We start from the raw sequence: 23135 nt of genomic DNA, 5'->3' as shown, positions 1-23135 counted from the left end.
CTCATAAAATAAGAGCATATATATCCAGTTGGGCTTTGGGGTATTTAAGTATTAAGAAAATAGAATATTTATTCTTAAACATTTCCTATTTCTTTGTAGGACTATATGGGCCTATGTTAAAATATAGTTCCTTATTCTTTGATTCATACATTCATTCATTCAATGACAGATTTACTTTGTATTTCTGTCTTGGGCAGCACTGTACTGGTATGTGTTCATATTTTGTTGCCTCTTTCACTTCTTCTTGATTCTTTCTTGCTCAGAACCTACACAGGCAAGGTCTCTTTTCTAAGTGACCTGTAACTTATACTGTGCTGTGTAGACTACCCATAAGACAAACCCTCAGTGCCTTACCTGAAATCTTCAAGGGTAGATGTATGTGAGGGTTCAGAATTCTTTTTAATTTTAGGAAAGTACTGTGCATGTGTGGCATATTATTGCAGAGTCTCCTTTGAAATTTCTGAATGTTCTGATCAAATGGGATAAATAAAGATTCTATAAAGCTTCATGTCAGTTCTGTTTAGATTTACCACCAAATGAGTTATAAAAAAGCTTTTGATTTTTTCAGAGCTTTTTGGATTTCACAGTTTAGAGATTGTAGATATGTAGAGTATTGGATTGGGAGAATTATGAAATTGCTTAAAATAATTAGTAAGCTTCCTAAAAAGATGCATTATAGCAGAAACCATTTTGACTCTTCTAAATGGCATTGATTGTTACTATCATCCATGCTTGGGTGCCTTAGCTTTTCTTTGGTCTGATTCCCATCATTTCAAAAATCTGTTCAAAAATGTCTGTCTCTCAAGAAATCTTTGCTAGCTGAGCAGTGCTCTTCACCCTTTTGTACCACATTCTCTAAACATGTAGGTGTTTAGGTGTTGACTTTTTTTTTCTTTGCAAGAATTCATTCCTTGACTTTACTGAGTGTTGTAGCTTCCTAATTATACTTCAAGCTTCTCTCGTCGTCAGAATTCATTTTTTCAAAAAATTTGTCATTCTATTCTTGCATCTCCTAAAATAATGCTTTTTACAATTCTTGCATCAGGCAGTTTAAAGTTTATGATAGGCTACCTAACACAATATAATTAAATATATATTTTTACTGTCATTTAGAAGTTTGAAGAAAAATGTTTGTCATTAGGCTATTACCAGTCTCACACATTGATTTTTAAGTGATATACAGTGTGGGATTTTGCCTTAGTGCTTTAACAGCATAGGATTTTAAATCATTGTTTTCTTCAATTTCACATGAACTGTAAAAGAATCTTCCTTACCAGGCCCTTATAATTTAGTCTGCTGTGATTTTGTTTTTAGGTACAAAATTCTTTTAGATTTTATTTGTGAAAGTGATTAAACAGATAGATTGCATTTAAAGTTCTATTTTTTATTTTTATTTCTTGAAAAATAAGGGCAGAGTAGCTTAATGTTCAGAGACCACCTGCTAAATTGCCTGGTTAGTCTGTGTTTTAATCGATTTTTTATTTATATTTTAAGTCAGACTTTCTTAATTAACTAATTGCATGGTTCTAGTTTATTGTCAGATTATTATATGATGAATTCAGTTTACAAAGTGTGTTTTAATTGTGTGTTTTTTGTGTGGTAAGATTAAAGTTATTTTGCTTGTTTCTTATAAATAACATCTTCATCCATCAAGGACCATAATCAGGAAAATGCAGAAGATGGGGAGGAAAAACAGGTGCTCATATATATAGAATTATGATGAGATATTTTGGTATATTAAAATATGAAGGCAGAATTGGCACGGGAAGTACCACATATAATGGATAAAGGATTATAATAATTTCTAGTTAAGATATTTGGAAATACATAACTGTATGTAACTGAAGAAAAACTTTGAAACGAAGATGAGGTGGTATCAAAGAATAGCTGGCGTTAGTTTTGGTGTGTTTACTAGATAATATAAATTTTGAATGATTCTGTTTTGCTATTACTGTAGCACCAACATTTGAAGTTGTATAAAGTACTATGAAAATGTTAAAGTAAACTAAATATCTGGAGTACGAGTGATTTTTTAAAAATGATTTCTATTGGAGTGGGAGTAATTGATGGTTACGTGAGATTCCTTCAGTAGTTTATTGTTTTCAGTTTCTTGCAAACTTAGTTCTCTGTCCACTTTCCATTTCTTTTCCTCCCGGTGGTCATCATGTCTTCTGAAATAGTAACATAAAGCTAATTATTAACCCAAAGCAGTTCAGAACATAAACTAAAGTGATGTGGCATATTTCAAAGTCTTCCACTCTTCTGAACTAGATTTTTTTTCCTTCTAAATGCAGATTAATAAAGCGTGCACAACAAGAGGAACAAGGAAAAGGATTTTAGTGAAGGTATCCTGATCCTGAAAAAGTCAGGGAGGGCTTCAAGCCCAACTTGGACTTCAGAACACTTCACAACTTTGTGGTAAAAGAAACATTTTAAATAGAGCCTTTGGACTTATTTATTTCATCCTTATTCAGAGAGTAGCACTTTATTTTTATTTTTATTTTTTTTTAGGCAAGACAAATTGTGTGTGAAATCGGGTTACTTTTCAAACTGAAACATATCTGGGTTTCAGATTTGTTGTAGGTACTTAGTATATACTCAAAATATTACAGGTAGTTGGTTGGCTTGTGTGTTTTTCTTTGAAATGTGTTCTTTTATCCCTTGTGACATTGTGTTTGCGTTCACCGTGAGTGATGTTTTCTCTAGTGTTCTGTACCTTTAATCGGTTTATTGGGTTGTATAGTAGGGAGTCTTTCCTAGGACCAATATTGTTTCTAAAAATACTTCGAAAGTAGAAAGTGGTTTGTGTTTTATTGTTTTCATATTTTTTACCAGTTATATGATGGCTTACTAATGGGAAGAGATGTAGCCCTAGTAAAAATTTGTTGTTTCCTCCTCTATTCACCTGGAAACCTCACACAGGATAGATTTCATTTGTCAACACAGATACAGAAAGTGAATACAAACATCTTTGCCATTTCTGTCCTAAACAACAAAACAGTCTTATTTTACTGTGTTAACTTTTTAAGGTCTTTTTGATTTGTGAAAATTAGGTTGTTTCTGTACTATGTGTTCTTCCAAAGTTACAGAGTTATATTCGTTGGAGAAATGAAATTTTCTTCCAGTAGATGAAAATTATATTTTGATTGAACATCATTCCTTATGCAGTCACCCATAAATATAATGTCTTTTGCTGTTTTTTCAGAAAATGGCTACAGATGTGATTTCTGAATTGACAAGGAAATAGAACATCTTAATGTTTTAGGTAAAACAGATGGTATTTTTGTTTTAGGCAAAACTCTCTCAGAGTGAAAGCAACTTAATTGGTGACAAGACTCTTGGGGTCATCCAAATTAGATACAATTTGTGTTTGTTTCTTTTTGTTGCTTTAATATCAAAAGTTTTAGAATACTTGGAATATTTATTATTTTGTTGACTTTACTATTTTCTGTTGTGTACTGGAAATAGTTGTAAAATTTTTCAATCTTTATAAAAATTATAAGTCCACATATTTATTCTGCTTCGGTTATGTTTATGGTCTTAGAAGTGCTTTTTGCATTGTGAGAAGTCCCTGAAATTTGTAGTTCTACTTTTCAGGGTTAACATTTTCATTTGTAGTTTTGAGTTGCATTTGCAACTACAGATTCTGTGGATATTGATACCAACTCTGTTATTTCTATGTCATTGAGCTCTAGGCAGATCTGCCTGTCAGATGCCTGGAATTTCTGGAGCACAGTGTTGTGAAGGGAGCCTTGCGTTGAGAGTTAGGGGACTGATTCTAGCTCCATCTTTGTCACTAACCAGCTCATATTTTTGGAACTTCAGTTTCATTTGCTTTCTATATTTGGCGGGAGTGTTAAATAGGTAATCCCCGAGGTCACATCCCGTTAACAATGGGTTTTCTTGTCTAAGTATTAATCATTTATAAAGCATTCATTTGGATAAACACCAGGAAAGGAAGTTTTGAGGAAGAAACTACTCTGAACAATAACCAAGTGTTTCTAGTAACTGGTACATAAGATAAAGAATCTGTCTTCCAAAATATCTCCTGTATTCCAAAATGAAGACTATTATGTAGCAAAGTTTCTTTTTTACCACCTCTTACAGAAATTCAGAACTGAGTAGTGAAAGAACCGCTTGTGTTGTCATCATAGCAACCAGGGGAAGTAGCCTAATCCTCACCTCCAGGAAACATCCTTCACCCCAGTCTTGCCACTGCAGGTGGGGAGGCTTTGGAGTGAAGGTTCTCTGCTGGGGTGAATATAGAGCAGTCTGATAAGACTGTGTTCAGAGAGACAGCGGGAGGGTAGTGGGATTCTGAGTGCTCCAGTTGCTGCATCAGTGCTTCTGGCACATGCACCCTGACTGCCTTACCCACTGGAGGGAGACAGCAGGTCACCTTCCCTGCCTCTGACTGCCTGACTGATTGAGTTTGAATCCTGGCTATAACATTTCAATGGCTACATAACCATGAGTGGGATACAGAACCATTCTGTGCTTCCGTAAAATAGGCTTGTAAAGTAACTGTTTGCTCAGCACTGTTTTAAGGCTAATTAAGTGCTAGCTGTTGGTATTATTATCATCATAGTTGCTATAATTACCATAACATCAGAAAAACTCTGCCAGTAGCTAAGTCATTTACTTAAAGATAGCAAAAATATTCATTTAATACAATTTTATATTTGACTTACTGCTTTGTCTATTAGTATTATAAATGAACATAACTCTCTGCCCATCTGCCCAAGTAATATTTTCTTTTTTCTTTTTTTTTTTTTTTTTTTTTTTTTGAGACGGAATCTTGCTCTGTCACCCTGGCTGGAGTGCAGTGGCGCGATGTCGGCTCACTGCAAACTCTACCTCCTGGGTTGACGTCATTCTCCTGCCTCAGCTTCCTGAGTAGCTGGGACTACAGGCGCCCGCTACCACGCCCGGCTAATTTTTTGTATTTTTACTAGAGATGGGGTTTCACCGTGTTAGCCAGGATGGTCTCAATCTCCTGACCTCGTGATCCACCCGCCTCAGCCTCCCAAAGTCCTGGGATTGCAGGCGTGAGCTACCGCTCCTGGCCGCCAAGTAATATTTTCTAACATATAGCTTTCTAGAATATTTACTTAATAATATCATATTTTCCTTGCCATTCTTAGTTTAGAAACTAAGAATTTACTAGTAATATTTTGTGGAATTCTTGCATTTGAGGAGAATAAGGTATTTGCAGAAATCGCTTAGTTGCCAACAGCAATTTTAGGTACTGCGGTCATACTGTTTTGTGAAAGACAACTTTATATTTGCATTTGATCATGCAACATGCTTGTTTACTTTCCTTTTGAATCTTTTCCTTGGACAAATGGCTCTCCATAGGATGATAGGTTCATAATATTTTTGTCCATGATTTTAAGAATGATTTCTCCTAAATATAGAGAAAGGTGTGAAATAAACTTTCGTGTGTTAGGAAGGTTGGGTAGCATTTATGTACTACTGTATCCAGGTAAAATTCTAAGTTTTATTGCTGAGAGAGTGTTCTGTACCTTAGTGTTGAATTTTTTTTTTCTTGTTAGAGCAGGCCATATTTGTTACTTAACCAGCTAGTAGCTTCCAGAAACCGTCATTTAAAATTTTTCCCTTGCGAATACAGGAGAGAGGGCAAAGGGCTAGACCCACTTCATTTAATCTGTGCTTGGTCCCAGTTCCAAGGACCCCAAGCTCTTCTTGCTTGTTACTCTTTGCCCACCTCCCTTCTGTTTTCCAGGACTCAGGATTTTCTTTTATATATCCTTGGTGGTATGAAACTGGAAGTTAGTCCTCATTTTCATTACACTATAGTTACACGAATAGTGTAACCTGGTGTATTAGTTTCCTGTTGCTGCTATAATAAATTACCAACAAACTTAATGCTAGTGAAAAACACACAATGTATTATCTTATAGTTTTTGGGGTCAGAAGTTCAAGATCATTTTCACTGGATTAACAAAATATTGGTAGGGCTGTTTCCTTCTGGCATCTCTGAGGGGAGAATCATTTCTTAGCCTTTGCCTTTTCTAGAGATGACCTGCATTCCTTGGCCTGTGGCCCCTTCCTTGTACATCCCATCCACTTGCTTTTGTTGTCACATAGTCGTCTTCTCTGTTGGATCATCCCTCTAATAAGGACCCTTGTAAATACATTGGGCCCACCTAGAAAGCCTAGAATGAGCTTCCCATACCATGAGCTGTAATTTAATCACATCTGCAAAGTGTTTTCTGCCGTATAAGGTAGCATTCATAGGTTTTGGAATTAGGACATGGACATCTTGGGGTCATTATGCTCCCTATCTTACCTGGAAATCTGATTTTTAAATTTCCAGTGGAAAAATTGATCTGTCTGTTTTCACCTTTCCTGCCTAGGCTATGAACTTTAAGCTATCTACTTCGTCTTCCTGCTTTGAGCCTTCACCTCTTAAGTTCTTTCTCCACCTGGCAACTAGAAGTAGGTGTTAAAAAGGAAAATTTAACCATGTTAAACCTTTTCCATCAACTTCACAAAAAGCTCCAAGCTCCTTGTAATGACTAAAAGACAACCCACTCACCACTATGACTTGAGTTTTATCTCCTTTTCTAACTTCATATAATTGCATTTTAGAGGTTCACTTTACTGGGTAGCTTCTAGTGGTAGTGGCCTATATATCTTTTTTTTTTTTTTTAATTATACTTTAAGTTGTAGGGTACATGTGCATAACGTGCAGGTTTGTTACATATGTATACTTGTGCCATGTTGCTGTGCTGCACCCATCAACTCGTCAGCACCCATCAACTCGTCATTTACATCAGGTATAACTCCCAGTGCAATCCCTCCCCCCTCCCCCCTCCCCATGATAGGCCCCGGTGAGTGATGTTCCCCTTCCCGAGTCCAAGTGATCTCATTGTTCCGTTCCCACCTATGAGTGAGAACATGCGGTGTTTGGTTTTCTGTTCTTGTGATAGTTTGCTAAGAATGATGGTTTCCAGCTGCATCCATGTATATCTTGAAAATAACATTATTTCCTGTATATCTGTGGCTTTATAACTAGAAAGGATTTCCCTGCTTCCTTTGCCCTTTAAAAAATTTCTTTGTTTTTGATGTTATTGTTCTGAATTTTTCTAATAAACATGTAACTTCTTGTAGAATAGTGTTTATACCCAAAGCTATTAAAAGGATTTCTGGCATATTCACTGATAACCCTAGAACCTAGAGGAGGTAACTATTAATAACAATTTCTTTTTAGAATTTTATATATTTTTATATTTCACTGATTATTGTATATAATTCAGAATATTCTTTTGTATTTAACAATGCAACATTTTCTTTTATTTAAAAAATCTTTATATTTAATGATTATTAATATTCTAATGCATAAGTATACTTTTAATCATTAATGTGTTCCCTCAATTTAATATTATATTGATTAGCTAATATGTTTTGAATAGTATTGTTTAGATATTTACATTGTTTAGCTGTGGAAATAGTTAAAATATTTTTTGTTTACTGTATTTCTGTTTTTCTCCTTACACTAATTTATTTTTTTTTTTTTGAGACAGAGTCTCACCCTGTCACCTAGGCTGGAGTACAGTGATGCAATCTCAGCTCACTGTAACCTCCACCTCCCGGGTTCAAGTGATTCTTGTGCCTCAGCCTCTTGAGTACCTGGGACTACAGGCACGCACCACCATGCCAGCTAATTTTTTTATTTTTAGTAGAGACAGGATTTCGCCATGTTTGCCAGGCTGGTCTCAAACTCCATACCTCAGGTGATCTGCCTGCCTTGGCCTCCCAATGTGCTGCAATTACAGGCATGAGCCATCACACCTGGCCTCCTTACACTAAATTTCTAAGAGTAGGAATCATTGGATTAAAAGACAGACTATTTTTAAGTTATAGTGTTTTCTGATTATAAAATTATAAATGCTAGATATAAGAAATGTATAAAGTATGAAAAATAATTATAATGCTACCACCTAACAATAGGTATTGCTAATATTTTGGTAAGTCAAGTTATTCTTCTCTTCTTTCTTGCCTTCTTTTATAAGATGATTTTAATATTCTTTTAGTATTTACATAGAGAAGCATAGATGACTTATAATCTAATTCAAATTATTACTTTTGTGTTGTTTTATGTTGTCATTTATATTTTCTTATATATTTACCTCTCTTTGTGCTCTTCATTTTTCCCTGCAATCTCATGTTTCACTCTGTGATTATTTTCTTTCTGCCTGAAGACTTAACACTTCTTCCAGTACAAGTTTGCTGGTAACCATACACTCGGTTTTTATTTCTCTGAAGGCATCTTTATCGCTTTCTAAGGAAATTTTTGCTGGATATAGATTTTTAGGCTGGCAGTATTTTTTTGTTTCCTCACCACTTCAAATATGTAATTCCATTTTCTCCTGGCTTCCTTAATTCTTTTGGCATGTCAGCTGATGATCTTATTGTTGTCTTTGAACAGTGTAATCTTATTTTTACTGACTGCGTGTCAGATTTTGCCTTTTCATGGTGGATTTAACATGACACACCAGGTGTATTTGCTTCATTTGGGAATCACAGAGTATTTTTTGTATCTGTGGGTTAGTCCCTTTCTTTAGTTTTGGAAAATTCTCAGCTATTGAGATAATTCTGTTGTGCTATTTTCTCTTTTATTTCCATCTACACATACCCTATTTCACATATTAGATCTTTTCACTGAGTTGCCTGTGTCCCTAACATTCTTTTCTGTATTTTTTTCACCACTTCAGTTTGTGTATTTTTCATCGACTTCTCTTTTGCTGAGTTAAATATATTTATTCTGCTATTGTTAAAGACATCTGTGGAATTTTTAATTTTAAATATTTATCCTTTTAGAATTTCATTTGATTATTTTGTAATATGTTCATTTCTATGGTAAAATTCTCTATCTTGTCCTCTATTCATGTTTTTCTCTTTCCTTGGACATACTAATTATGATTTTAAAGTCATGTCTGCTAACTTCAATATCTGGGTCATGTATGGTTCTAGTTTCTTTTTTTTCTTGGTGTTTAGTCATGTGGCTCTGTCTTTTGTGATGCCTCTTAATTTCATATTGAGTACTAGCCAATTGTGCATAAAATTTAGAGAGACTTCTAGAAAATATCTTCTTCTAGATAGATATTGTTCCAATCAAGGACTGTGTTAAATTGAGACTGATTTATTCAACCTGTTGTTCACCTGGCTTTCTAAGTAAGTTTTCAACTAACAGCCTGCTTATATTCTGTAGGCCCTATCCCCTGGTGGGTTCTGGAATGTCATGAGATGTCTCTGCTCTACTTTTCAGAAGCTTTCTGTTTAGGTTTGAAGCTTCCCTTTCTGCGCCGCCTCAGTATTTGGCACTTGTCGTAATGAAAAAATCAACTGTGTACCTGAAGCCTCCCAAAATCTCCACAAAATGCTCTTTTGACCTCTGTTCCCCAGTGATTTCTTCCAGACTTTTCACTAGGTTTTGCATGGAACTCACAGCCTCTCCCTTGCTGAGAACTGGCATGCCCCAGAGTGAAAATGACTGCCGAAGGCTGGTCACTTTTCTGAAGTTTTTTCCTCTCCTCAGCAGTTTTCTGTTGCCCTCAGGCAAATGATTGTTACTGTTTTTATCTGGCTTTTCTTGTTGGCTAGTAGAAGTGAGAGCTCTCGTTTGTTGACAGCTACTCCATTTCCCCTGGAAGTGGAAACATCATTTATTTCTCAACTTCAATTCGACAAAAGTAAAATGCTCACCTTTTTTTTTCATTTGAGTGTTTATATTTCTGTTGATTTGTAAGAGCACTTTACAGGTTTTACTAATTTATTTATTTATTTTTTTAGTTTTTGTTCTTTAATCTTATTTTTACAATAGAAAAATTTTTAGGTTTTTGTTACCAAATCTGTCAGCCTTTTACTTCATTGTATTTTTCAGTTATGGCTAGAAAGACCTTTTGTACCATAGATTATAGATTTATTTTTTCTACTAATTTTGTATCTTTTTTATGTTTGAAAATTTACGTTTATCTGGAATCAGTGTTGGCATATTGTTTTAATGTATCTATGTAACCATTTGTCTTGCTCATCTATTATTAAGGATGTATGTATATTATAGAACTGTTTTGCCCAGCTCATGATCATTTTCCTTCCCTCACCTTTCTTTGAAGAAATGGAATTCCGTGGGATTTTGGTTGGCACTGCATAAGACTTATGAATTAATTTTGGGAGAGTCGTGCTTTTGCATTATTTTAGTTTTCTTGTTTAGAAAGAGATAATCTCTTCATTCATTTTTATGTTCTACTAAATGACATTTTTTTCATTTTCTGCATATATTATATATTCTGCTAATTTTGTATAAAATTAATTTTCTATTTTGATTGGTCTCCTGGTAATTCTTAATCTTCCTAACTGCCGTGTGTGTGTGTGTGTGTGTCTGTGTCTGTGTGTGTCTGCATGTTTGTGTATGCATCCCATGACATGCTATACATACCTTTGTCTTATTGCCTACCCTGTTATATTGAACTTACCAGTGTGTTTCTGTGCCTCCCCCTCCTAGACTGTAGGTACTTTGTTGACTGGGATTATGTATTCACATTCATAAGTTTGTAACTACACATACCATACAGCATCTTTCTCTCCTTTCTTTGCTTGCTTTTTAACTTAGCCATAAGCCATATTGTTACTTTGAATGTGTATTCTCACCACTACCATGTTATCAGAACTCTTGTTTCAGGATATCTGTATTATCACATGTTAATTTCCTTTATTTAGATTTATGCATGCCTTACACAAAAAAAGGATTTATGACAGCTCATTGAACTGAGTTTGTTAAATCGTTCACTGTACTACCCAGTGTGATGATGTACCAGGGTCCTTGGTCACGATACCATGAGGGTCTTGTAAGGAGAAGGAGAGAAGTGAATTGTTATTGAGATTCTTTTTTGTGCTTGGTCTGAGCTAGGTGGTTTTCTAAACAGTTTATAATTCAACATTAACAATAATCTTGTTTCTCGATTTTATAGATGAGGATATTAAGTCTTGGGGAAGAGAAATAACTTATCCAAAGCCTCTGAAACTCTAAGTGACATGGTGGGGGGTTTGAATGTATCTGACTCAGGAGTGTCTGACTCAAAAGCCCAGGAATCACACAATTGTGATTGAAGATCTAGTATAACTCAAAAAGACACTCTTAGTTTTTAATGTCTTGAATTTTTTCCTGCTAATATGGTAAGCATTATATTTTAAACCTAGAAAACAAAATGGAATATATCAAAAGAACTTCAGATCTAGATTTTGCAACTTTTGTTAACATGTAAATTCATGTTTCCATATTCAGAATGCTGTATAAAGCTTAATATTTTTCTTTAGGTTATATTCCAGTAATGAGGCTACTTAGAGAAGATGAATGCATTCTTGTTTGAAATGATTTTTTAATATGTTGTCATTGATTAAGAGTCAGACAAAATGAGCTCTAGTTTTTGCTTTGTTCTTAACTTTCTCTGTAATCTTGAATGTGCCATTTTCCCCATCTTTACAAAGGGATTAATTATATAATTTACGTTTTTGAAGAATTGAAAAGCACTTTTTAAGGAATTAAAATAATCAAAATGGAACTGCTCTGATAAAACTATAAAGCCCCACATTAGTAGATACTATTTACAAGTAATAAATTATCCTAGTGGCATTTTTCTGCACTGATCATTCATTAACTGTTGAACATTATTCTGTGCTAGGTACCTGTGGTAAGCACATGAAATAACAGTTAATATTCTTATGTCTTTTGGTGTTTGCTTAACTGGTTTTAAAGTGCACTTACGAAGAACTTGAAAAAAATACGTATTTTTTAAATCTTCCTACACAATCATAAAAATATGTATGTGGCTTTTAAAATGCTTCCTCAAATATTGTTTTTGCTTACTTCATGCAGTGAGGTCATAAAATGAACTCCTTAGTATATATTGCAAGTTTTTTTCTATTCCGGTGTTCCAGTATATAAATTTTCTTTCACAAATACAATATACGTGAAATGTAAATAGCTTATTGCTTATCTGAGCTTCCTGAGGAGTGAGACTCTCTGGGGATACTGGCATTGCTGAGGAGAAAGTTCTTCACATGTGAATTTGGAACTACGGGAGTTTGCACAGGAAACTTCAGCTGTCACAACTGTCACAAAGATCCTTATATGCCTGGCCTGTGAGTGAAGTAGTTAAGAAGATGGGTGTGGGGATAAAATTGCATTCTAAGCCCTATTGAGGCACTTTTTAGCTGGGCCAATCTTGGCAACATTCCTGCTCTTGTTGAACCTCAGTTTCCTTATCTGTCCAGTGAGAAGGATGAAAGATTCAGGCTTGAGGACCAGCCCAGGCATGCAGGATGCACTCTGAATGATAATTCCGAGGTCCATCTGACCAAGGGGCATGTTCCTTCCACTTTGTAGTGCAGCCAGTCCTAGAAGGAAGCCTGTGTGGTCCTAGTGTGTTGTTCACATTTTAGTGGGCACTGATTAGATTTACTTCAAAGAGAAAACTCAGTATTCCATAGTTGTCTTTTTAAACATGCTATGAATTGCTTCTATGAAAGGAGTGAAGGAATTTTTAGTATACTCATCCTCAGTAGAATCTTCAAGGACAGCCACATTTACACTGGGATTCTTCCATAAAGTGATTCCCAGTTTGATATGAGCATGTTCTTTCATTTTTCTCCATTCCTTTTTCTCCAGTGAAAGTAGATTATCTTCTGCCCTCTAATTTGATTGGCAGGTAACATATGAGTGCTTTTTCTTCATGAGGTGAGAGTTATTCCTTGTATATGGAGAACTGAGATAATTGCTCATAACCCTGAATTATGAGGGCCAATGTCACAATGAGAACTAGGAGGCTGGACGTGACTTGGTGACAGATGATATGTAAGAAGCTAATGCTGATGTGGTGGAAATTGAGAAGAGAAAAAAAGCACTGAGCTTCCAGCTAAAATTGAAATTAACCCTCCCCATTCTGAAGATATAAACATAATTCTTTCATTAATGTGGATCAAATATTGTTAATTTTCAGTAAGTGAGTATGATATTATGATATGATACTGAAACCTGTTGGTTTCATTCACAATTGGAGGGCCTGAAAGCACTCATGTTTGGGGATGTTGGCCATATAACAAATGTTGGACTACCAAATGTGATGACAATGAAAATTAAGTTAATTTATGATGGTGTACTTATTTCTAAAGGAAATATCTATATATGATCATCCTTTCTCTGTACTCTACTTAAAATGTACATAGATAGGAGTTTGTGTGTCAGATAAATTTGTACTGTGATGCACATAAGAAACATGCTGTGAATCTCTATGTTGAAAATAGTTTTCTTAGTGCAGCATTATACTCATTATATACTCTACACATTTAGTTTTTGAATAGATTCCTGGTATGATAATTACATAATCATTCAGTACAGTAGAAACATCATTATGGTCATATACTAATTAGCTACTAAAATGAAACAAAATAGAACCTAGTTCACAGCTTATTATAAAAAGTGATTTAATAGGGTAAAAAACCAAATATATGGTTAAAATTATTGTTTGCATTAAGTATGAGTACTTTTTTTCATAGAAGGAATTAGTGTTCTGGATGCTTATTATCTAATTTATTGTTTGGGCACACATTATAGTATCACAGCCTTCATGACCTTTGGCTGTAGTGGAGCACCCAGAGAACATGCCAGTAGGGATTCTAGGCTTAGTGTGCCTAGGTATACGTCAGGGCTGCTACAGAATTAGGAGATTGGCCAAAGGTTTCAGGCCACCATTTTCTCAAGTTCTTTAAATACTAGCTCCATAAGCCTCTGGGAACATGGGTTTCAGTAGTAAATCACTCATTTCTGGAGGTCTGGTTTGAACATCTTTGGTGCAGAGAATGAGTGATCCACCACTATTTTTCTTCCCCAGTGCACCTTAGAAATATAGGACAGTCCCGTTAGTAATAATGAATCCTGGCGGTTGCAGTTTGCCAGGTGTGTTTGTGAATGGGGAACAGTCAGGGGAAATGTAATCTCTGGTAGGAGGGCTGTGGGTGGCTGCAAATAGGTTGACAAATCTCTGAGGTAAGTCTGTTGAGCATACCCCTCAATAGGGCATCACCCTCCCTCTCCTTGAGAATTGCTTCTGTGCGTAAAATGGGATTTTATCTAAGTACTAGGAGGGTTCAGTACTCTTTGTAAATATGTTTGTGACTGTGTGGTTTCATCTGTTCATCTCTTGTATACATATGCAATCTCAGTGAACAAAAGTAATAACAAATTAGGTCTTGTTATCCTGACACATACTATAAGCCTAATAGGAATTAGAGACATTCTTAATGTCATCATCACCTTTGGTATCTCAGAATGTTGCTTTAACATAAATGCTTCTGATGAACAATTTATAAGTCTAGTGTCACGGATTTTGTGTTATATCCTCTTTCTTTTCCTTCATTTTTCCTGTTGTCTTTTTTCCTTTTAGTTTTGGCCCCTGTAAGTATTCATTTTATTTCTTAATGAACACTTTGTAATGTAGTTAAAGCAAAAATATATAGAACACATATGCAGGATGGAAGAATACTGGTAAGCTTGGTGCTACCATCTATAGCTACAACGTATTGGGGGAGAGGTGGTTGTTATCCAACTATTCAGTGTGTTCCTGCAGTTACAAAATTGTATAGGAAAACACAAATATTTCAGATCATGAAAATATGCACTAGTGAATCAGTGAGTTATATTATTAGTCCACCATTTGTCCACCATTATTTCAAAGAGTCCACTCTTTGAAATATTCTTTGATTTATTTGAAGACAATATGATGCAAATTGATTATAAATTATAAAATTATAAACCTTGCAGAGGATGCAGATTTCATGAAGTCTGCGATGTTGGTGGTCTAGAATGTCTCTACTCACAGGCGAAGCCATGAAAGAATGAGAATCTGGTAGAGTTATGCTAGTAAGAAAATCAAGGCTGTTGGGTACCTCAACTGAGAATTAATTGAATATCAGAACTGGGAGAGGATTTTAGGAAAAAATTAAGTCCTTAAATACTTTTTTTCAAATATAGTTTATTAACCATCATGTAAAAATTAAATGTTATGTGAAGGATGTCATAATATGCTGGTATAAAATATTGGAAAAATTGTGTCCCAAATTTCAGTTCATTTTTGTTTTTGTTCATACCAAAAGTTACACGTAGTTGCAAATATTGCCTAAACTTATTTTAATAGTTTGCATTTTCCTTTTTCTACCTAATCCCAATCAATTTCTTTTTCACCATTACTTACTATAAAAATTTGGGGCCCTATTACAAGTGGATTCGCTTCAAGTTACCTTTTTTTAGAATCAACTTTCTTTAATAATAAAGTCCTATTGTATATAAAATACGTGTGTGAATTATGTGATTCTCCACATATAGCCATACGTTCTTAGTGGTCTAAAATGAATATTAGATTTTTACCTGGAACTAATTGCGACTAAATTGCAAACAAATCATGAATTTTTTTATTCGGTGAGATTAGGTAGGGATCAGGGTATTAGTTGTATGGAGCTGATTCTTTTAGATAGATGAATAAAACCGTATTTATATAAGTCTTTTTCTGGGATACAGAAAAGCTTTATTACAAATCTATGAATATCTTCCATTAGTAAAGCATTAATTCTTTAGAAAGGGCTTCTGAATCATTATTTAATTACCCTTTGTACTGTGTGATATTTGTTGTGATGAAATTGCCTGTTCTCTGAAAGTTCTCACAGAATGTTCCTGTTAATTCTTCTCCATGAGTTGGCTCTATGACTGTCCATGAACTAAAGTATTATGAAGAGTATGAAAAACATTAGCCGGGTGTAGTGGCATGCACTACACTTGCTACTCCCAACTTCGCAGGAGACTGAGGTGGGAGGATTGCCTGAGCCCAGGAGGTTGAGACTGCAGTGAGCTATAATCTCACCACTGCACCCCAACCTGGGTGACAGAGTGAGACGCTATCTCAAAAATATGTATGTATACATATATGAAAGAAGTACAAATATTTTGAGATCCAAATAATGAAGCACCTGTTTTTGCAGGTACCTTGTGGTCTATAATCCTTTAGAACAAGACCGAATCTCGGTGGTCTCAGTCTATGTGAGTTCCCCCACGGTGCAAGTGTTCTCTGCTTCAGGAAAACCTGTGGAAGTTCAAGTCAGTGCAGTTTGGGATACAGCAAATACTATTTCAGAAACAGCCTATGAGGTATGTTGTGGCCATAGAACTTAAGGAGGCATTGTAAAACAAACCTAGCCAGTATATAATTTACGTATGTACAGTAGCCCCCATTTAGCCATCATGTTGGTGTATGTGAGGTGATGAAAGTTGTAAATACCAGAGAGTTTAACTGGTGGGTTAAATGACACTAAAGGAAAAACGATCCTGTGTTCCCTAAAATGTTAATTTCTTTGTTAGTGTATATATTGTATCTTATTATATATTGTTCATATGTATATTGTATATCTTTGTAAGGATGTATACCGTTTATTCTAAGGTGATGCAGTAATTATTACTCATAAAATTTTGAATGTTTTGGTCTAACTGAATTTAATGACAATTATGCATATCGAAAGTGAGATAAATACCACCCTTAATAACTTTGGATAGTTTTAGGTTTTCATTGCAAAGGTGACATAACACACCATGGAAGATAAATGCCCTAAAATAATTAAGATGCTGCTTTTTAGAGATTGTGGAAAATCTCTTTAGATAATTGTGGAAAATCTGTGCTCAATAGGTGTTTTTTGTGCGAAAGTTTCTTAAAATAAGCAATGTTAAACTGATCACTGTACCACTAGAAAGGTTAAACTTTTAAAATCTGGAATGTAATTTAAACTGCACTTCTGAAGATACAGCCATAAACTAGGAACTCTAGGAACTGTTTCTGCTTGACAAAAGCTATTGCTAGCTACTTTTATTATTATTATTATTATTTCGAGATGAAGTTTCACTCCTGTTGCCCAGGCTGGAGTGCAATGGTGCGATCTCGGCGCCCTGCATCCTCCATCTCCCGGGTTCAAGTGATTCTTCTACCTCAGCTTCCTGTAACTGGGATTACAGGCATGTGCCACCACGCCTGGCTAATTCTGTATTTTTAGTAGAGATGGGGTTTCACCATGTTGGTCGGGCTGATCTCAAACTCCTGACCCCGTAATCCACCCTCTAGCTGCTCTTAAATATGCATAATCTTTTAGATAGAAAGGTAAACTATAATATAAATTTTGGTCAGATTTTACAGGAAGCTTTCCATCTAGAAAATGGAACCATAGCTCCTGGAAAGCAGGGGTCATGTCTTTTACTGTGTGCATCCCCCATACTCTGTTCAGTGTCTGCTGAACTTCAAGCATTTGATTGCTAGTGCTGACTGAACTAACTTGTTTAATATTTATATTATGTTTATCATTTTTATATACCAAAATATCATAATATTGCAAAAAAATTAATAATTAAGAAATGCCATTGTTGTGAAGCCCTTACATTCATGGAGAATTTCCTTCTCTAGGCTTTCTAGAGTACAGCCAAACAATTGAGAATGATAAGGCAGGTTCACATATTGGATAAAAACACTAATGCTTTTGATAGGCCTACCAACTTTAGGTTATTAGGTTCTCTGGATAAACTGAGATGTGTATGGTTTACCCACAAGATATCAAACATTTATAGAATATTGTTATACAGCCATCCCTTGGTATCTGTAGAGAACTGGTCCCAGGACCGCCTGGGAATAACAAAATCTGTGGATGCTCAAGTCCTTTATATAAAATGGCATAGTACAGATGATCCCTGACTTACAATGGCTCAACCTAGATTTTTCAATTTTATAATAGTGTGAAAGTAATGTGCATTCAGTAGCAACCGTACTTCAAGTACCCATACAACTATTCTATTTTTTGCTTTCAGTACAGTATATAATAAATTACATAAGCTATTTCTATTTAGTATAAAATATGATTTGTGTTAAGTAATTCTGCCCAACTGTGGGCTAATGTAAGTGTTCTGAGTACATGTAAGGTAGACTAGGCTAAGCTGTAATTTTGGATAGGTTAGGTGTATTAAACACCTTTTTGACTTAACGGTATTTTCAAATTTTGATTGGATATAACCCAGTCATAAGTTGAGGAGCATCTGCATTTGCATATAACCTACACACATCTTCTTGTATATTTTAAATAATCTCTAAATTACTTGTAACATCTGATACAATGTAAATGCTATGTAAATAGTTATTATACTATAGTTTTTATTTGTATTTTTTATTTTTTATTTTTTCAAATATTTTTTATCTCTAGTTGGTTGAAACTGTGGACATGGAACCTGTGAATATGGAGGGCCAACTGGATTCTGTTTTTAAAAGATATGATAGTTTGTTGGTTTAAATGGTTTGCCTCTTAGTAGATAACATTTATCTTGAATAAATTCCCTTCCCTATCTTTTAAAGATCTCTTTTCGAGCACATATACCACCATTGGGACTGAAAGTGTATAAGATTTTGGAATCAGCAAGTTCAAATTCACATTTAGCTGATTATGTCTTGTATAACAATAAAGTAGAAGATAGAGGAATTTTCACCATAAAGAATATGATAAATACTGAAGAAGGTATAACACTAGAGAACTCCTTTGTTTTACTTCGGTTTGATCAAACTGGACTTATGAAGGTATGTTCTAAAATTCGTAGAATGCTTATCATTTTTGCTACAATGTGTGTAGATTAATTAGGCAAAAGGGGAAAAAAGTCTTAAGTGGAGCTGTATCAAATACTCTTGAGTAAAAGAATGCATAAGAAGCTTTTTGCACCTTCATTGACCACTTGCTGCTCACATGTATGGTCTGTGGGTGGCGCTGCTCCATGGACTGTGTGTCACTGGTCCACAAGATAAGTACAGAAATTGTTTTTTTAAATTGTCATATACATAGAACCAGATGCAACATGCTTAACATCTTAGTGGTGAGTGGCTTATTATTATTTTTTTAATCTTTAGCAAATGATGACTAAAGAAGATGGTAAACACCATGAAGTAAGTGTGCAATTTTCATGGTATGGAACCACGATTAAAAGAGACAAAAGTGGTGCCTACCTCTTCTTACCTGATGGTAATGCCAAGGTAAGTGGTACTGATGAGATGACAAATGGAATAAACATTTATTGAAAGAGTATTGAGGAAAAAGATAAGTGAGTGTCATTATTTTATCATCTGTTGATTTATTAGGGATAGATGAACTTTTGGTTTCAGTATTATCTGTCACCTTATTGATACTTAGCAATTTGTGGTCCAAAGTTAGATAAATGGTTGGGCACAGTGGCTCACACCTGTAATCCCAGCATTTTGGGAGGCCAAGGAGGGTACATTGCTTGAGCTCAGGAGTTCAAGACCAGCTTGGGCAACATGGCGAAATCCTTTTTCTACAAAAAATACAAAAATTAGGCGTGGTGACCTGCATCTGCAATCCCAGCTACTCAGGAAGGGTAAGGTGGGAGGATGGCTTGAGCCTGGGAGGCGGAGGTTGCAGTGAGCCAAGATCACACCACTGCACTCCAGCCTGGGTTGATGGAGCGAGACCCTGTTAGATAAATAGCTGTTTAGAGTTGGAATTTGTTAAGATGCTACAATGAACAATGTTCAATTAGGATAAACAGTGAACATAGGAAGAAACTAGATTTTACGTAGAGTTAGGGAGCTTTTGTGGTGTTTATATGTATGCATTCTATACAGACACAAAACCTCTAGCCATATGGGAAAAATAGATTATCCACTGGACCATTTTTCTCCTTAACTTTCAGCCCTTTAAAAAACAAATTTTTCTCACTCTTGACTATAAGGGTACTAATATGCAAACTCTGGCACATTTTGAAAATGCCAGAAGCTGAAGAAAACACTAAAATTTACCAACTAGTGCACAATCCCGTGAAAACCCTTGCCAACATTTGGATGTATTTCTTATTGTCTTTTATGCATATCCTTTTCTCCCCATTCTCAAGTCTTGACTTCTTGCATGTACATATTTTGTTTTTCGTTTCTTACAATGCTCACAATCTGATAGTATGTTTTTAAAAATCGAATTTTAATATATACTCTTGTGTTTAAGATGTTATATACATTCTTTTTCTCCCGATTCTTCACTACTGTAACGTTGTAATAAGCTTTCTTTGCACCATTCTTTTTATGCAATTCTGATGAATTTCTGAGAATAACTTTCTAGAAGAGTCATTTTGTATCAGTTTCTGAAGTCTTTTAAGGACTTTTGCTATGTACAGCTTATCTTCCCTCTAGAAAGACTAGGTAAATGTTCAATCCCACCAGCATTTTTTGAGAGTAACTCTAAAATCCCACTCCAACCACTGAGAATTGGCCATATTAAAAGCTTTGCCTATAATAATAAGTTAGTAGAAAAATATTTTTCTGTTAAGATTTTTGTGATTACTAGTAAGGTTGAACTTTTTTGTGCCTTCATTTATCTTTCATATTTCTTTTGTGGTTTTTTCCTTTTTCTATTCTTTGACTGTTTTTCTGTTGGCATGTCCTGATGATCTCTGAGCACTCTTTATATGTGGTAAAATTAATCCTTTTCTCTATATGTTGTAAAATTTTTCTTATTGTGTCATTTAGTTTAATTATTTTATTGTATTTCTCATTTATAGTGGTTTTAAATTTTTGTGTAGTCATTTCTTTTTTTTTCTTTAAAGTTTCTTCCTTTGCTTTTATACCTTTATTGGTTTTCTGCACCTCAAGATCAGTTAAATATTCTCCTAGTTATTGTTAGCTAGGGACCTATCTCCTGAAATAGTTACTTTTGTTCCACAAGTTATGAAACCTGCTAACTAAAATCTAGTATTGGATTTTAAGGGATTGTGTAGGCTACAGTAACGATTCTGTTTTTTTTGTTTGTTTTCTGGGGTTTTTTTTTGGCTGTTTGGGGTTTTTCTTTTTTTTAAGTCAGTGAAGAATTAAAGACAAACTACAACTCATATGAGGCATTCCAAGATGGGCGGTGAATCCCAATTATGAGCTGTTTCAATATTTTCTCATTTACCAGCTTTTGTCATTGGACATTTTATTTTGATTGACTGTATTTATACTTAAAAAAGTAGTTGTGCTATAGAATTTCATACATAGATACCAATAACTAATTTATTTAAAACCATTTTATCGTTAAATAGCTCTAATGTCAGATAGAAAGATAAAGCGATTGTCATTTTTACAGAGAGAAAATAAAAAACATCAGGGAATGAGGCAATCTGGTGCCTCAGAAGAAGACAAGAGCCCAGAACTCACCATCCCAGGTTCTCATTCCCTCCCTCACTTTCTAGCTATTTGATAATTAGGTACAAGAAATTTGTAAACCATTAAGCATTTTAATAACTCCAGAAAATTTTCTCTGGCAAAAGAGGTAAATTTGGAAGAAAGTTACACAATTCTGAAAATATTTTTATTTTTTTTTTGTGACGGAGTCTTGCACTTTCACCCAGGCTGGAGTGCAGTGGCACAATCTCGGCTCACTGCAAGCTCCGCCTCCCGGGTTCACGCCATTCTCCTGCCTCAGCTTCCCGAGTACCTGGGACTACAGGCACCCGCCACTATGCCTGGCTAATTTTTTGTATTTTTGGTAGAGACGGGGTTTCACCATGTTAGCCAGAATGGTCTCAATCTCCTGACCTCGTGATCCACCCACCTCGGCCTCCCAAAGTGCTAGGATTACAGGTGTGAGCCACGGCGCCCAGCCGAAAATCTTATACTGTTTAAGTAGTTCATATTGCAAGCCTAACTTTCTATGCTATTGTTGAGCTAAGGTATCTAATACTTTAAAAATACAATCACTCATAAATGTTTTAAATTTGCTTCCATGTCACATAAGTTATGTGCTTTATTACCAGTTTTAAAAATTTAAATAAAAACTAAACTAGTGGTTTCCAAGTAGTTTTTTCAAGTTTGTGAGTTTATATTCAGCTAGTTCTTTCAAGTAAAAGGACAGAATGTTTTATAGTTTAGTAAACCGAGCTGTGATTAAACTATGTTTCTGAATCCTGCTTTCAGTTTACTTAGATGACTCCCTGTAGTCATCCTTGCCACCTGTCCCAAACCCTGAACATTAGGGGGCTGGGACCATGGTTATAATAATTATTTACCTGGGAAAATGTAACTTCTGTAGGATGATTGCTGTTTCTAATAAGTAACTATATGGACAAATAGAAGGATTTTAGTTAGAAATTTGTATAGCTGGGAGGAATGCTTTCTAGAGCAATGAAGTTGTAAACATTTTTATTTCCTATTTTCAGCATTTTTAAAAATAAAAAACATGTTCAGTTTTTATCACATGCATATTGTTACCTTATAAGATCTGGTTTACACTTAAAATTGCAAATATCAGGTGATACATATTTTCCATTTTTGAAACCATAATAAACATATTCTTTTAAAAGTTTGGAAGCCAAAATATTTTCCTTAAATATATTATTTTCTTCTCAGCCTTATGTTTACACAACACCACCCTTTGTCAGAGTGACACATGGAAGGATTTACTCGGAAGTGACTTGCTTTTTTGACCATGTTACTCACAGAGTTCGACTATACCACATACAGGGTAAGAAAATAGGAATGCAGTTATGAAACATATGTATACTGGTTTTTGAATTCTTGCTTTTCTTATGCCATCCTTAATAAATTAACAGTTGATTTTTGTAGATGATATTTTTGTAAACTTGATATCATATTTTTAATGTGATTTAAAATATGAAACTTATCTTTTGATAATAAAAAATGGTAAAACATTTCAATCCCTACATGTACATTTTCCTCTGTATATCTTCTCTTAACTGTTGCCATATTGTTCTTAGTCATGAGCTCATTAACTGGAAACTTTATTTCTAACACCTGAAAACAATACAGTGTTTTGATTTTGGAAATTATATTAAATATGACTTTCAGTTAGTAGACCACACACATATATGGGACCTGCTTCCTTAAATATAGCCTGTATCACTGGAATGTAACTTTAAGAAAAAAATGTTCTAAACTAGTTCCATTTGTTTACAGCTCTTTACCCAGTAAAGTATAAAACCTAGCAATTGTTTATCATTTTTAGAACAGTACTGAGCAGCATCTTTATGAACCCAAGTGATA

General features: G+C 34.8%; 1 protein-coding gene across 1 annotated transcript in view; it reads left to right on the top strand.

The window, feature by feature from the left end:
* Positions 1–23135, top strand: part of MAN2A1 (mannosidase alpha class 2A member 1) — a 172199-nt gene that overhangs the window by 107350 nt on the left and 41714 nt on the right. The window contains exons 13-16 of the mRNA XM_008014107.3: positions 16057–16222; positions 18456–18674; positions 18999–19121; positions 22482–22596. Coding sequence (XP_008012298.2) covers positions 16057–16222; positions 18456–18674; positions 18999–19121; positions 22482–22596 — 623 coding nt within the window. The remainder of the gene's footprint in view (positions 1–16056; positions 16223–18455; positions 18675–18998; positions 19122–22481; positions 22597–23135) is intronic.

This window comes from Chlorocebus sabaeus, chromosome 23, assembly GCF_047675955.1.
Source record: "Chlorocebus sabaeus isolate Y175 chromosome 23, mChlSab1.0.hap1, whole genome shotgun sequence".
NCBI lineage: Eukaryota > Metazoa > Chordata > Mammalia > Primates > Cercopithecidae > Chlorocebus > Chlorocebus sabaeus.
The sequence above is the reverse complement of the archived record's forward strand: the minus strand, read 5'-3'. Positions and strand labels throughout refer to the sequence as shown.